The sequence below is a fragment of the Geotrypetes seraphini genome, chromosome 4 (genome assembly GCF_902459505.1).
Source record: "Geotrypetes seraphini chromosome 4, aGeoSer1.1, whole genome shotgun sequence".
NCBI lineage: Eukaryota > Metazoa > Chordata > Amphibia > Gymnophiona > Dermophiidae > Geotrypetes > Geotrypetes seraphini.
The window spans coordinates 75242692-75259755 of NC_047087.1; the positions used below are offsets into that span (position 1 = coordinate 75242692).

The following is a 17064-nucleotide window of genomic DNA, read 5'->3' on the forward strand; positions in this document are numbered from 1 at the left end:
GTAGCCCTCATCACAGCATCACCTCAACTTTCTTCCTGGTCGATATATTTCCAGAAAAGTTTGAAAATACACTGGAAAAATCTAATATAAAATGTGATGTACTATGGACAAACACCTTATATTGCACTCTCTGCCACCTTTAGCATCATTTAGAAAGGAGAGCTAAATATAAAAAGAAATAGGAGCAACACTCTGTATTTCTCCACCCAGTCGGTCAGTCTAGTTTTCAGGATAGACACATTTTGGTTTCAGGCCAGGCCACTCAGTAGAGCCAAGCTGCTGGCAGCAGTTTGTATACACTGCCAGTGGCAGACCTGGAAGCCTTCTTTCTAATGTGTTCACGTTTTGAATCCTGAAAACCTGGCTGGCTGGGCTTGTCCCAAGACTGGGTTGAAAACTACTGTAGTATACTAATATAGTAGAATCTCAGCTATCTGGCACCCACGGGTATTGGTTGATACTGGATAACTGTTTTTCTGGTTAATTGAGAGTGTTTTAGAAACCTTGTCTAACAGTTTCAATTTCTCCCCTCCCTCCTGCCCAGAAGAACCAGAGCAGCAGTGGTCCTGAGCCGCAAAGCCGAACTCCCTCCCACTCTCCAACCCCTTAGTGGCAGAATTAGGCGGTGTCCTGAGCCTCAAACTCCCTTGCTCCTTTCCCTTCCTTCCTTACCTGAAGCGCAGCCGGTCAGAAGGCAGACTCAAAACAAGCTGCTCATGACCAGCTCCAGCAGGGCCTCTCCTTTAATGCGTTGGAAATGACTTGTCAGAGGTAAGGTCCTGCCAGGGTTGGCTGCGAGCATCTTGTTTTGAGGCTGCCTCCTGCTGACCATTTGCACTCAGGTAAGGAAAGGAGGGAGGGGTTTCGTGGCTCAGGACCGCCGCCTGCTTCTGCCACTAAGGGGCTTGAGGGAGGGAGGTAGGAAGGTTTTGTGGCTCAGGACTGCTACCGCGCTGGTGCTTTGGGACTTGAGGGAGGGGGTTTACAGCTCAGGACTGTTGCCGCTACTGCTTTGGTGGGTTGGTTTTTTTTTTGCCTTTTTCCTTACCAGTGATTTTTTTTTTGCTGGTTGAGAATGCCGGTTAACCGAGACCCGGTTAACTGAGAAGCTACTGTATATGCAAAAAAATGGTGCAGTAACCGCATTGAAAAACCTCAATACTTACTTCATTGGCAAGAACTTTCATGAGAGGAAAAATTACTCTGATGTTTGTTGCAGTCCTTAAAAGCTGAAAGCTTTTATTTACAAATATTTGCTTTGAGGGGTTGGATTTAATTTGTAATTTACTCCAAATGAAGACTAGATCCCTGCAAATAAAAAAAAAAAAAAAAAAGCTTAAGATGAGTAAAAATATAAATTTTGCACAAATTAAAACCATGTATTTCTAAGGATTTTCTTAGCCTCCTATTTATTAATAAAGGGACACTAGATATAGATATGACTACTTTAAAAGAACACTCGTGAGATTTTCTGCAAAACACTTGGGGCTAAATACACTAAAGTTTGTCGATAATATAGACTGTATCGCTGTTGGCCAATTCTCTGGCCAATTGTGGAACAGCAATCGATCAGGGATCGTTGGGGAAGGCCGCCATTGGCGATAGGGAACTTTTTCATTTCTTTTATATGGGACAGATATTTTGCATGTGTAACACGTGCAAAATATCTGTGCCATTGAAAAAAAAAAAAAGAAGAAAACCAGGCCAGATCTGTGAAAACAGATTTAGCAACAATCGCCGACTTTAGTTCATCTAGCCCAGGAGTGGGCAAATTTTTTGACTTGTGGGCCACAATGGGTTCTTAAATTTGACAGAGGGGCTGGACCAAGAGCTTCCCAGGTGTCACTTTCACTTCCGGCCAGCGGCCCAACATGTGCGTGCGAGTGTCTCGCAGAGCTGCGGCCAACCATGGGGGTGTTCCAGGTGCACCAGGTGTGCTTCTTCCGCTTCATGCCCCTTTTTGGGGGGTGGAAAAAGTGTGTCTTATGGAGCAAAAAATATGGTATGAGAAATAAATACTATTAAAATAAACCTAAAATCCCAAGCGTGATTATATCAGCAGTCTACAATCAACAGCATTAACAGGGCAGTTTCTTTTTATCGTTTATAAAACTTGACATACCGCTTTAATTGCACCACAATTCAAAGACAACTGGTGGACTGCTTATTCTTTATCATCTTAAGGGTTCAGCCATGTTTGGCCATAAAAATGATAGAAAAATAAATGATAAAATTTTTCATCAAGAAAGCATTAGCCAATAATGCTGCAGACATTACAGTTTGCTTCCACAGCATTCTTAAATGCTTGCCTTTCAAGTCTGGTGATAAAGAACAGTATCAAGGGATGCAATATACATCTGATCCATTGTACAAGGCTTTCTTATAGGGATGCTTACTGTGCAGCTACTTGCACTTCATTTTTTGACTTAGTAAGTACAGAGGATTAAACAGGATCCAGCCAACATGGCCATGTGGAAAGAGGAGGAAAGACTATGACAGAAAAAAAAAATATGGATGCTCACCAAACACAATACATGTCTCCATGCTGAAGTTGTGGGATAAGGAATGCTTCACACAGAAATAATGCCAACGCAGTCTTCCCTTCTTTTTCAGTATTGCAGATAATTTCAACTCCATCACTGCAGTCTATCCTTGCTACATACTACACAATGAAACAAAGAAAAAGAATCAAATCTCAGTTTATAAAAGATCTCTGTATGAGGCTAAGCCTTCTAAAATAAACAAAGGCAGCACTAACTTTAACTGTATAACTTTTGCAAGGCCACTGCCATCTTTTTGATATGTGCTTAAGGAACCTTTTCTTTTTTCACAGTATGTCACTGGCCCTCAAGAGGCTCACATCAGGTACCTGTGTTCTGGGAGCTCATCTCTGTTGTGGAACAGAGGACACTTTGGAACCAGTTTACTCCTATTCCTCAGGCCACAGATATCAAATTAGAGATCAGTTCACAGAGTACAAGTACCCAGACTATGTCTTCTTCAAGTTATAACATAACCATAGAAGATACGATCACAAGCTTAACACACATACACACAACTACAATCCTAAGAATGGGGTACAGTACCTCTCGGAATAGCTCATCCGTTGAACGTGACATATAAAGACACGTGAAGTATGCTTGATGGTAATACAGATTTTTAATAATGGGGTGATTTATGCATGATATGATCAGAGTCAGTGCTTCAGGAATACGTTCACAGGCAATCAGGTATCTGGCACGTAGTTCGAAAAACAGCTGATTTTCAGAACTTAAGTATTTGTTCACTGCATAAATAGAAAGAAAATTATCTTACGCACACCATCAAATTAAAATTCTTTTGAGTAAGCATCACAAAATTACTAAGAAATCTTAACAGATTATACGTTTGTTATAAAACAATTTTTTTGTTGTTGCAAGGGCAAAGGGGAGAAGAGACTTGGGAAAGAAGTGGGGATCATCCACAAAGTTCCTTCCCAGGGGTTTTCAGTTAAATCAGATGTGCTACATGTGGGGGTCTTAATTCATTCCATCTTCAGATGTCCTCTCCAATGTCTCTCATACAATAAGGCAAAAATCCTTCAAAAGACAAGGACCAATTCTTTATGTGCTTAGTTCCACCTACAACCTTAAGATGGCTAGAAAATGCATAATTCAAGGGCTCATTGTAAGGCACTCCTTTTAACATCAATACTTCAAACACAAATAGATGTACCTAAGTCCTGAGATTCATGTTTTCCGTTGAGCACTGCTTGTAATACTGGATTTTCCCATGGCCCACCATCTCTTATTATTAGAGTCACCAATTTTAAGTCCAGGTTTTCATATCTTTTTAAAATATCATGGCATTCCTAAAAAAATAAAAAGGAATGAATATCAGGCTAAAATATCAAGACCTGTATAATAATATGAAATTTTATCAAAATGACAGTCCACTAAATGCGAAAAAGATTGCTGTCAGCAATGGCCATTGGGCAATCACATGGCTCTTATCTCAATATGTAACACCATTAAAGTATTTTAAAAAAAAAATGTTTCACTTCAGTGGAATTCTTCAAAAGTACAGAGATAATAACTTTAGCATTACATGCTCCAGCTATAATTGGGATCTTGTGGCAATACATTTATTAAAGACATGACTTTTTACTGGCTTGTTAACTTTTATTTGTACACTACAAAGCCACCTATACAGGTGATCATATCTACAAGTAGGGGAATTGTGGGATGAACAAAGATAGCCCTATAGTAGTACAAAGTGATAGCTTGCAAGCACATTCTCCTCATCATTCCTTTCATAAAAACCTCAAATAAACCAACATAATTTGAGGGCCATGCTCTTGGATATGATTTGATAAAGATTTTTGTTTTTGGGGAGGGTGGGTAGGGAAGAAAGTCTACCTACATCCTTTACCACCTTAGCTCTCTTAATATTGTTCTGGCCGGCGTGGCTTGAGAGTGCGCGAGTATGGACGGGTAAGGCAGAGGCTCCGTATTTACAGACATTATTGACATAAAATGCGAAAATAAAAACTTCAATTAAAGTATAAAACGAAGAAAATAACAACGAGATGGCTTCAGGAAAGCAGAGTAAATCCGATATGGTGGCTTCAAATACCGGCAGTGTCAAGAGATCTAAGCCGGAACCGGCGACACCGTCGAAATGTCCGTTGTCAAGGGACAAAAGCGACATCGATTTTTGGAAAGAAATACAAGAAATAAAAGAAATTCTTTTGAAAAACGCTAAAAAATTAGATGGGATACAGGAAGAAGTAACAACCTTAAATAAAAGAACCGAAGTGCTGGAAATTAAAACAACAAAATTAGAAATGCGAATGTACAGTTTTGAAAATGAAAAAAGGCAATATAAACTGGACAGAGATAAAATCTTTACACTCACCAGGGAGGTGGAGGACTGCCAGAATCGCATGAGGCGGAGTAACCTGAGACTTTTGGGTGTACCGGAAGGGGTGGAGAAAAACAACCCTGTCTCATTTGTTGAAAACTTTTTGATGAAAGTCCTGCCTCTCAAATCTAAATACCCGATAGAAATTGAGCGTGCACATCGCATACCAATGAGAAGACCTGATACTTTAACAGGTCCTCGCCCCATAATATTCAAATTGCTACGGCACCAACAAGTTTTAGAGGTGTTACGAATGGCTAAAGAACATGCAAATTTAAAATGTCAGGATGCCAAAGTCCACATCGTTCCTGACTTTGCTAAAACAACGGCAGATAAAAGGAAAAAATTTCTGGACATGAGGCCGAAATTGAGAGACATCGGAGCTAGATTTGGGCTGATATACCCTGCGATTATGAAAATAACTATTGACAATAAAACTATGAGCTTTGATGAGCCTGTGAAGTTGGAAATGTATCTAAATCAAAGGGAACAGCCGATGTCAGTTTAATTGAACTTATTCCCTTCATGGAAATGATTCTCTTTTATTGTCTTTGATTTTATTTGTTTATACATCCTTGATTTAATTCAGAATCTTTTTATTGACAGTTTGACTATGTTTTATTTGAATGGTAATGGTAACAGTGCAATGGAACACTGATGCAGCTGACAGTTTACTTCTCTGTGAGCCTTCAATATCTTGTTCTCAAAAGATGACTGTTAAGCTGAAATTATTTTCCTATCCTTTATATATCTTGTAAAGATATTATTAGAAAACTTTATTTATGAAGATAAGATACTAATGTGTTAAAAAAAAATGAATGAAAATATATTAGTAATATTTAATTTATATTTATAGGTTTATTATAAGTCTAACTCTTTAACAAATATATTTGAGATTGAGATTCTCTTTTATTATTATACTGAGAGTGGAAGTCCTCTATTTCGGTTTTTATTTTGGTTTCCATATTTACAGAATTTACATTTAATATATGTGAACGTATATATGATTATTACAGACATTAGTGTTTATAATTGAGGTCTATATAGAGCTTTATTTGCTTTACTTAGTCTTGTATGTGCAGTTTCAGGTTGTATCAGTCTATATTAAGGGTGGGAGAGGGAGGGGTGGGATGGGGTTTAAGGGAATATGAGAATTGGGATAGGGATGTTGTGGGATGGGTTACAGATGAAAGTGGTGTTTCTTCATTTCAAGTGATTTCAGGCTTTGATTTAGTTATAATAAATGGAAGAGATTTTGTAAAAATTATTTGGATTGATGGAGATTAAAATCTTTTCATTCAATGTTAACGGCTTTAATCACCCAGTAAAGAGGAAAAAAATGTTAGCATTTTTAAAAAGACAACAGGCTGATGTGTACTATATTCAAGAGACACATTTGTCACTGGTTGAATCTAAGAAGCTAGAAGATAATTGGGTGAAACACTGTTTTTTCGCTCCTGCAGTAGGGAAAAAGGCAGGAGTGGCTATATTAGTGAACAAAAAATGTTTAGCTTCATTTAAAATGATAGATTTTGATCCTTTAGGGAGATGGATACAAGCGGAAATGAGACTGGGAAATAATACTTTGACTTTACTAAATATCTATGCCCCGAACTCGAATCAAAATGATTTTTTTACTAATATACAAAAATTAATACTCCCACTGGCTGCTTCTAATTTAATAGTCAACAACAACAACACACTCCTAATTTTCCAAACAAATCCTAAACTAGAAAAAACAAGGAAGGCAACCAAGTCACATCAAGGTCTGCGTGGGGGAAGCTCACAGTGCCAAACTTGTCTCACAACTTATAAGCCAAATACAGTGTAACATGTCAAAAAAGCATGTCACACTGTATAATGTTATAGGGCGCTCTCAGTGTGAACCCTCAGTGATAGGAGCACAGCTCCGACACTTCACTTCTGGGTCAAGGCGATAAGCCTCCACCCGCACACCATCATCGTGCGCCCTGTGTGTGCAAGAATCAAACCAATCAACAATCAAAGTGAGTAAATAAAACTCAACACAAACGACCTGAGCGACCCCCACACAAACCCTGCCAGCCAAACCCCCTCAAAAAGCACGCACAAAATCACAACAAAATCAAAAACCATACCAAAAGGTGAAAAACATATCCAAAAATAAACAATACTTATCCAAAACTGTCACACAGACGGAAAAACCGCGCCAGGAGGAAAGGTTCAACCGCGCTGGTTTCGGGAGGAGCCCTTCTTCAGGAACCTGGCCTCCAACAGAACATAAGCAGAGAGGACGGCTGGTGATTGAGGAAAGCAATACCAGCTCTTCTCCATGTGGGCCAGTTGACTAATTTTCCTTGTATTTTAATTTTGATATTATTCCACATGTATACATATAGAGTGTCTTCCCATTTCGTTTTTAATAACTGATCAGTATCTCTAAGGGCCAACTTGGTGGATTTAAGCGGTTCGGGTAAAGTGGATATTGCAGGTTCGGTGAAGGTTGAATAAAAGATATCCACATCAGTTTGTTCCCGTTCAAGTAGAATCCAGGCAGGAATGTTCGAGGAAGAGTGACTAGTATGTAAGTAAGAACCCTGACACAACAACATAGCAGTGTGGTATTCGTAAAAACTAGGAAAACGAACACCTCCATCCAATTTGTCTTTTTTCAGTTTTTGAAGGCTAATGCGAGGGGTTAGATTATTCCATAAAAATCTTGAAAGCATCGTTTCTACTTGGTTATATATGGCTCTCGGTAAGTATACAGGAATCATATTCAAAGTGTAGTTTATTACAGGAGCAATCATCATCTTGATAGTGTCGAGTCTTCCCCACCATGATAACCGAAGAGGTGACCAGCGATTAGTGAGGTTACAGCATTACAGTGCACAGTTTCTTCAATGGAAGGAGAGAAATATACTCCGAGGTATTTAATTTTTTTTCCTGCCCAACGTAAACCAAGTTATTGCACGGTATCGAAAACCTCAGGAGAGTTTAATGACATCACTTCTGTTTTGGATAAGTTAAGTTTGTAACCCGATATGCTGGAATAAGAATCTATAGTCTTCAATACATGTTTAATGGAGTCAACCGTGACATACAACAGCACATCGTCAGCATATGCCGATAATTTTAGGTCACGTTCAGAACAATTGATACCTTTGATATCAGTATGCACTCTAAGCGCAATGAGTAAGGGCTCCAATGCTATATTGAACAATAAGGGCGAGAGAGGACATCCCTGTCGAGTTCCTCTCGCTGGAGAAAAAGGTGCAGAAAAAGAGCCATTGATGTAGATCCTTGTAGACGGAGCTGTATATAATACTCTTATCATGGCAATAAAAGCAGATGGGAAACCAAACCATTGCAGGACCTGAAATAAGTATGACCACTCAATCCTATCAAATGCTTTCTCTGCGTTGAGACTCATTGCCACCATAGGTTCAGCTACAGATTGAGCACGAGTTATAACATTAAGAAATGTGCGAGTGTTATTGTTTGATAATCTACCAGCTAGAAAACCATTCTGATCCACAGAGATGAGTTTGGGGAGAATGCTCTGAAGTCTCATGGCAAGCAATTTAGCGTATATTTTAGCATCATTATTAATCATCGATAAAGGTCTATAATTAGAGACATCTAGCGGATCTTTGTTGGGTTTAAGTAGTACAATAATGGTAGCTTCAGTAAATGAACCCCTCACTTCTCCCGAAAAAATAAGGTAGTTGAAAAAATCCAGAAGATACGGTAATATCTGTGTAGCAAATGCCAAATAAAATTCAACTGTAAGACCATCCGGCCCAGGCGTTTTAGCTTTTGCCATAGACATGATAGTTTCTTTCAGTTCACCAATATTAAGGGGTTGACATAAAGTTGAGTTATCCGAATCATCCACACAATCATGTGGTAATTTAGAAAGAAATCCAGTTACATCTGTAGTCGGGTCCATTTCTTGTAAAAGGTTTGAAATGTGGAAAGTACATCAGACGGTTCAGTCAATATCAATTGGTCTTCAGTACGAATAGTAGAGATGGTAGTCTTATCAACTCTCCCTTTTAGGTAGTTAGCAAGGCTATGCCCACATTTGTTTGATTCCGCATAATAAGTGGCAGATTTAGCAAATACTTGTTTAGCAGCCGATTTGCGCAATGAAACATTATAATTATAACGTGCAGCTTGTAATTTACCTAATATGACCATATCAGTAGGATGTGAGTAGTGAGATCGTTCAAGGTTTTTAATCTCTTTCTCCAATTTGAGGAGGTCGGACATAACAGCTTTACGTTTAGATGCAGAAAAGGAGATAACCAGCCCCCTTACATAAGCTTTGAATGCATCCCAAATATAGGACCAGTTGGATTCAGTAGAAACATTAAAGGTAAAGAATTCTTCAATTGCCTTGGATAGATATTCAATAAAGGCAGGGTCTTGTAGAAGAGTGTTGTTAAATCGCCAGGGACTCGAAGAAAAGGCTTTGACACCAAACTCTAAGAATTTAAGTTGTACCAGTGCATGGTCTGATACGCTAATTTCCTTAATGTTAGCAGATTCTATAAATTTCATCAGTGAAGGACTCACTAAAAAATAGTCTAATCTTGAGTAGGAATTATGGGGCGTAGAGAAGAAAGTGGATTCAATGTCATCTAGATGAGTAATCCTCCAGGGGTCAAGTAGTTGAAATTGTGAAATGATATCCTGCAATAAAAACCAATTTTTGGACTTTCTATATGGCATATTGGATTTCCTATCTTTCAAGGGGTCTTGTATAACATTAAAGTCACCTCCTATAATACAGTGACAGTCCCTATGCGTATTCAATATGTCAGCTAAATCATCATAATAAGATACATCATCAATATTGGGACCATAAACATTTAGGAACATGAGCTTGAAATCAGCAATATCAAGTACCACCTGAATCCATCTGCCATCAGAATCAGTACGGTGTGACACAATTGAGATGTCAGATCTCTTCCTAACAAACATCATCACACCATTTTTTTTCCCTATAGCAGGAGAACATATAACAGGAAATGCCCAAGGAAAGAACCAGTTTTTAGCTTCTGATTCAGTAAGGTGTGTTTCCTGCAAGCAAATGACATCTGCCTGAAATCTAGATAAATAAGCATGTATTTTCTTCTTTTTGATAGGGTTATTCAATCCTTTAACATTAAGAGTTAAACAGTGTAAGGGCATATGAAATACCATAATAATAACAGGCTGGAACTGTAAATCATGCTGCAGCATACTAGGAAAGAAAAATATAACTGTGAAATGCAAATGACTGTCAAAAATATAACATACATACGTAGAAAAGTCATCTCGCTATCCATGAGGAAGTTAACCATGGGATAGTGAACTTGTGAAGAGAGGAGGAACAAATATATCCCACGTAAGGGAACAGCTTAAACATCAGTATATAGTAAAATAACAAGTTATCAACAGAACAGTAACTCGTTTAATCATCAGAAAAGGCATTCAGTCACATCATAGGCATTAACAGTGAATGCAAAATAATAGCATAAATCATGTAGTTGCTAAAAGAAAGCACTATATTAAGTGGCATCAATAGAACTAGGCACCAGATTTTCCAGGTAGTCAGCCAGCTCATGAGGGTGTGTAAAGTCTTTAGTGCAGTTGTTTAAGGTAACCCGAAGTTTAGCTGGGTATAGCATCCCGAATTTGGCACCAAGTTGTTTCAGACGTGGTCAATATTCTAGCAATTGTTTCCTAGCTTTGGCAGTCTGCTTGCAAAGATCCGGCACAATCAGAAGAGAATGGCTTTCAAACTTGAGAGGAGCTTGGATGCGTGCTTGCTGCATTATCTCAAGCACTTGTGGATAGCGTAACAGACGGACAATCACCGGTCTTGGATATTTTCCAGACACCGTGGGCATCTGTGATGGGACGCGGTGCGCCCTTTCTATTTCCATCGGGTGAGAGAAATTCAAGTTGAGAATCTTAGGGATGTTATCTTCAAGGAATTTGATTAGATCTCTCCCCTCACGAGCTTCAGGAATCCCCAGTATTCTAAAATTGCTCCTCCATGATCGATTGCTTTGGTCTGCCAAATCATTTTCAAGTAGAGCTATCTTCTTTACCTGCCTTTGTAGCGTTTTGATATTTTCTGCATTAACATCCACTTTAGTCTCAACTGTGTCCATTCGAACATTTAAGTCAGGCAGCTCAGCTTTAAATGTTGAGATCTCCGACAGGATTTCATCCGTGGCCGATTTGTTCTCAGCCATGAGGGAGCGCAGCGCGCGAATTTCCTCCAGCAGGGAGGCCGCGGTGATGTCATCGATCTTCAACGGGGGTTTGGAGGGAGAAACCGGCTCCAAACTCCTCCGTTTTCCGGTTTTGCCCGAAGCCATTTCGATCCGGTAATTGAATATCGCGCTGAGTGTTAGAAAGCGCAGTTGAAAAAGTTGATATCGGGTCTTTCAGTGATCCTCACGCGGGAGCGATTCGCTCAAGCAGCCATAACTTCCAAGGCTCACTAGCGCCCCCTACTTCAGCAGATATTAATGCGGAAATTTTATGGGATGCATTTAAAGCTACTATAAGAGGTAATATTATTTCTTATTCTGCGTATATTAAAAAACAACTTATTAAACAATTTTCAGATTTGGAAAAAGAAATTAAATTGCTGGAATCCAAATTAATAGATGAATGGAATCACGAAAATTTGCAAACTTTATTAAAGGCTAAAGGTAAATATAATGAAATTTCTTCAAAAATGGCAAGGAAAGATTTGTTTTCTCTGCAAACCTTGTATTATGGAAAATCTAATAAGGCAGGAAGTTTACTTGCAAATTATCTTAAAGCAAAAAAGAGAAGAATAAAAATAATTGCAATAAAAGATGAGAAAGGAAATACGCATAATCAAACTAGTAACATTTTAAATCAATTTTTGGCTTTTTACAAAGAGTTGTATTCTTCCGAGTCTTCTGTTGATAAAGTTCAAAAAGGTATGGAATTTTTAAATCTTCTTGAGGGTCCAAAACTTCCTGATCATATAAAAAGAAGTTTAGAAGAACCTATATCATTAAAAGAATTAGAAACAACATTGAAGTCTCTTAGAGTTGGATCCGCTCCAGGTGGGGATGGTTTTACTGTGGAATTCTATAAAACATTTCAAAATTCTTTATTACCCTATTTACTAAATTTATATCAGTTTCAACTTAATAAAGGTTGTATTAAAAGTACTATGGCAGAATCTGTGGTGATTGTTTTGCCAAAGCCAAATAAAGATCCCACTATGGTTTCAAATTACAGGCCAATATCATTAATTAATGTGGATGGAAAATTATTGGCTAAGGCTCTGGCATTAAGATTGGCAAAGGCTCTCCCTTACATAATTGATGTACATCAAACGGGTTTCGTTGCTAACAAACATTCTTCTAACAATACAAGACTGACGTTTCATACTTTAAATCTAACTAAAATGATGAATGAACCAGCTTTTGCTCTTTCATTAGATGCAGAAAAAGCTTTTGATAGGGTAGAATGGTCATTCATGTATCAGGCTTTGGATTGGTTTGGTATAGGTCCTGGTTTTGTTCAAATGATCAAAACTCTGTATAGCTCCCCTATGGCAAGAATATACATTAATAATAATTTATCTGAGAGTTTTAAATTACATAGAGTAGTTAGACAAGGATGTCCATTATCTCCTTTGCTGTTTGATATTGTTTTAGAACCCTTATTGATAGCTATTAATCAGACAAAGGGGATACAGGGTATTCCCCTGAAAGAATGGGAATACAAATTATCTGCTTATGCGGATGATATTTTATTATATTTGCGCAATCCAGGTTCAACTATACCATGTTTGTTAGAATTGATTGAAAGATTTGGAATGTTTTCAGGATATAAAATCAATTGGAATAAATCTGAAATTCTTTCGCTTAATGTGCATTGCATAAAATCTATGTTTGATTCATTTCCTTTTGTTTGGAAAGAGGATGGATTAAAATATTTAGGAATTTGGATTAAAAATTCAATAGAGGATACAGTAAAAGAAAATGAAAAACTTTTATTAAAAAAGGTTTCGGAATTATGTGAATGGAATCCGTTACATATATCTTGGTGGGGGAGAGTTCAAACCATAAAAATGATGATATTGCCTGTGGTTTGCTATCAAATGTGTATGATTCCGGTATTTTTTCAGAACTCTTTTTATAAAAAACTGAATGCAATAATTATTAAGTTTGTTTGGCTTGGCAAAACACCTAGAATTGCTTTGGTATCTTTACAGAAATCAATTAAGGAGGTGGGGGTAAATTTCCCAAATTTTTATAGGTATCATCAGGCCTATATTTTACGTCAAGGTATATATTGGGTCCTCCCAGATCTCATTGAATACAATCCAGATTGGTTATACTTGGAATGGCGACTCCTGTCTCCTTTACATCTTTGTCACATTCTCAGTATCAAGATGCCCAGATTGTATAAAGAAAATAAACTTTTATTAGATACATGGAAAACTCTGAGGTATGTAAGTAATTTAACTGAAATTCCTATTAATAAATCAACAAATCAATCTATATGGCTAAACTCCAAGATTAAAATTGGCGGATCTAAGATTGTCTGGAGGCATTGGTTAAATGCAGGAATACGAACTTTAAATGATGTTATTTCAAATGGAAATATGCTTGAGTTTACACAATTGCAAAATAAATTTGGACTGAATAAATCACAATTTTATAAATGGTTGCAATTGAATCAGGCCATTCAGGCAGGGTTCCCTGAATGGAAAACTCTAAATTCTCAATATAGCATGGAATTTTTATGCTTCCAGGCAGATTTTCTGGGTCACCAGGCCGCACAGTGGTATAAAGTTATTAGTGAATTGGTTAATAAAAAACCTAAAAATGGTCTTAGGGATATTTGGAGCATTGAGATTAGGCATCAAATTTCAGCATCTCAATGGCAACAAATTTGGTCTTGGAGAATAAGATGTACACTGTCAGCGTCTATGAGACAAACTTGGTTTTTTCTTTTGCATAGAGCATTTTGGACCCATGTTAGATTACAAAAATTAAATAGTTCATTGTCTAATAGATGCTGGCATTGTAAGCTTGATGTAGGGACTTTGGATCATCTTTTATTTTTCTGTCCCTATATATTAGCCTTTTGGAATTCGATCTGGGATCAAATAAATTCTTTATTATAAAATCCTGTAGCATTAACTTATGATACTGTGATATTTGGCATGTCTATGAGAAAAAAAGAGTCAGATATCGGCAAGTAATAACAAACTTTTATTGATTATGACAGGAGTTGCCATGCAACATATTACTGCCAATTGGAAAGATCACACTAGACTTAATTTTAATTTCTGGTGGAATTCACTTTGTCATCTATATAGAATGGAACATTCAATAGCAATACAAAATGGAAATTATAAAAGGTTTAATGAAATATGGGGGCCATTGACATTTTTTTGTAATGAATAAACACCATTTTCTTAACATTATTTATGATTGGAGGGGAAAGGGGAAGGTTTGTATAAATGATGAAAAATGTAAAAAGAACTATGAAAAAGATTGATTCAATTAAGTAATTGTATGGAAAGGGAGGGGGGAAGAAGGGTTTAGATATATATACATTTGTTATTATCTTGTTAGATTTATCAAGTGATGTTAGTAAATCTATGTATTACTTATATTGTACACTTGTTGAAAGTTTAAAAATGAATAAAGAATTAAAAAAAAAAAAAAATGGTTCTGGCCCATCCCCCAGTTTCATTGAATTATTAAAAAAATAAATTATTTTTTACTTTAAATCAAGATTCCAACCTCAATATAATATTTACATATGATACAAAAGATAAATAATGAGAGATTAGGTTCTTACCTCTGTAATATTCTTTCTAAGACACAGAATGCTGTACTGAAGCTGTTGTCCTACTTTAGTCGCAAACTTTGCAGAAGGATGCCACTCGTATTTTTCAATTCCTCCCCTTCACCAGTGGAGAACAGCTCCCTCTTCAGTTAATATCAAAGCAATTGAACTGCACTGAAACAGAAGAAAAGAGAAGGAGAAGAATGGGGGAACTTCTCTGGAAACAAACTACATTTCTATTCTGTTCTGTAACTCATGACAAAAGAACAATAATTACCATGAACTCGTAATTTAGGAGAATGCAGGAACCAACCTGTTATTTGCAACTAGCACTATCGCATAAAAAAACACCAAGGGTCAAGAAAAATAGTGTTATTCTATTTTGTTTTCTTTCTTTTTTTTCATACTCATTCAAATTACAGAACTAGTCCCATGATGGACCCCAGCAACATCTGAGGCAGTAAACAGGCAAATCATAATGCTGCACAGGGCGGACCATACAAAATCCTATGTCTTATAACAGAAAGAAGATTAACGAGATAAGAACCTAATCTTCCATTCTGTTGCAAAGACATAGGATTCTGTACTGAAGGGAAGGACAGATGAGCCTGCACGCAGCACCAAGGACCCAAATGCAGCATCTTCCCAGGCCACCACATCCACTCTGTAGAAGCTTGTAAAAGATATGGAGAGTAGACCAAGTAGCTGCTCTACAGATTTCATTGGGTGGAACAGCCTGGACTCTGTCCTGGAAGCAGCAACACTTCTATAATCCCCAAGACTTAAACTCAATATTATTGTAATTCTTGATGTAACTGCCATATGAAGTGGCGGCACAAACGACTCCGCACCCAGAAACATCACCGGCTAAGTTCTCTCCCTGAAGATCGTTACCGCTTCGGTCCCGGAAACATCACCGGCTAAGTTCTCTCCCTGAAGATTGCTGCCACAAACGACTCTGCCCTGGAAACATCACTGGTAGCAAACCCCTTTAAATTTCCCGTTTCCTGAGGTGCACATCACCCTGCTTCATATCACTGCATACTCACTAGCTGTGTGTTCTCACTGCTTTATAGCCTTCTCATCTACACTTTGCAATTACATCTATATTGAATCTTCTATTCTTCATTTTGGAAATTGTTATTATTTCATGTTCTGTTATTACTCTATATTTTGTTCACTTTAGTTATTTTGTTGATTTTGTAATCTTCCTAGGCTAAGTTCTCTCCTTGAAGATCGACTACACCCCCGGAACCATCACCGGTAGCAACCTCCTTTAAAATTTCCTGCAGCACACACCGCAAAGGCGTGCACTTAAGGAGCGCTACCTGTTCCTTCGTGCAATCCTTTTCTTAATTTGTGATTTATCTTCTAATATGTTACACTTGCCATTATACTTCGCTTTTCTTTTCAACATTACCCCTTCTCAGTGATGCTCACTGGTTGCCCATTACACATCGTGCAGCATATAAAATTCTTCTATTTACTTTCAAAACCACATACACACACACACAAATACCCCTGCTTTCATTGACAAATATTTATTTCTCTACACTCCCTCACACTCGCTCCAATCCAATAACCAAAATTTACTAACGATCCCATCCAACCACGAGATATTTTATAACACAACCCGCAAAGCCATTTTCTCAGTCACAGCCCCCTCTCTCTGGAATGCCCACCATTAGACTTGAATCCTCCCTAGATAAATTCAAATCAAAACTTTCCTGGTCAAAGATGCTTTTAGCTCCCGAGATGACACTTCCTATGCAGGATATGCCATCTCTTCAGCAAAGGAATACAAATGATTCCAGAGCAACCACTTATTTTATTTTCAATCTTGATGTACTTAATAGTCTCCCCTTCCCTTCCATTGGATCCAGTATGTATTCTATTGTTCATTACCTACTGTTATTTATTTTCAACTTTTATTTGATATTTTTTATGCAATATATTATTGTAAACCATTTTGTTATCCATTTATAGACGGTATATCAAGTGACAAACTTGGAAACTTAATCTTAATGTAGGTCGCAATGAATCCTTGATGACATTTGCAGAGTATAAAAAACTGTATGGTATGCTGTGATAGATAGGTTGGTTTTCCGCAGGCAATATATGAAGAAGAAATTGCCATGCAAAACCATCTGGCAATTGAAGGCTTGGAGGCTGGCCTGCCTTGTCTTGATAGGCTGGTCATCACAAAAAGATGGGTAGAGAGACGTGAATCATTGGTCCTTTCCAGGGAGTGAAGTAGAACTCTTCACATACAGCCTGAAACAGGGGCAGATTGGCCTAGGGAATCCATTATAGGTGATCCCTGGTCAAAAC

The 17064-nt window shown here is 37.6% G+C and overlaps 1 protein-coding gene across 2 annotated transcripts in view; it reads right to left on the reverse strand.

Moving 5' to 3' along the window:
* Nucleotides 1–17064, reverse strand: part of ZNF654 (zinc finger protein 654) — a 43265-nt gene that overhangs the window by 13657 nt on the left and 12544 nt on the right. For both annotated transcript variants that reach the window (XM_033942510.1, XM_033942511.1), the window contains 4 exons: nt 3715–3850; nt 3087–3286; nt 2523–2662; nt 1167–1308 (listed from right to left, as the gene is read on the reverse strand). In XM_033942510.1, coding sequence (XP_033798401.1) covers nt 1167–1308; nt 2523–2662; nt 3087–3286; nt 3715–3850 — 618 coding nt within the window. The remainder of the gene's footprint in view (nt 1–1166; nt 1309–2522; nt 2663–3086; nt 3287–3714; nt 3851–17064) is intronic.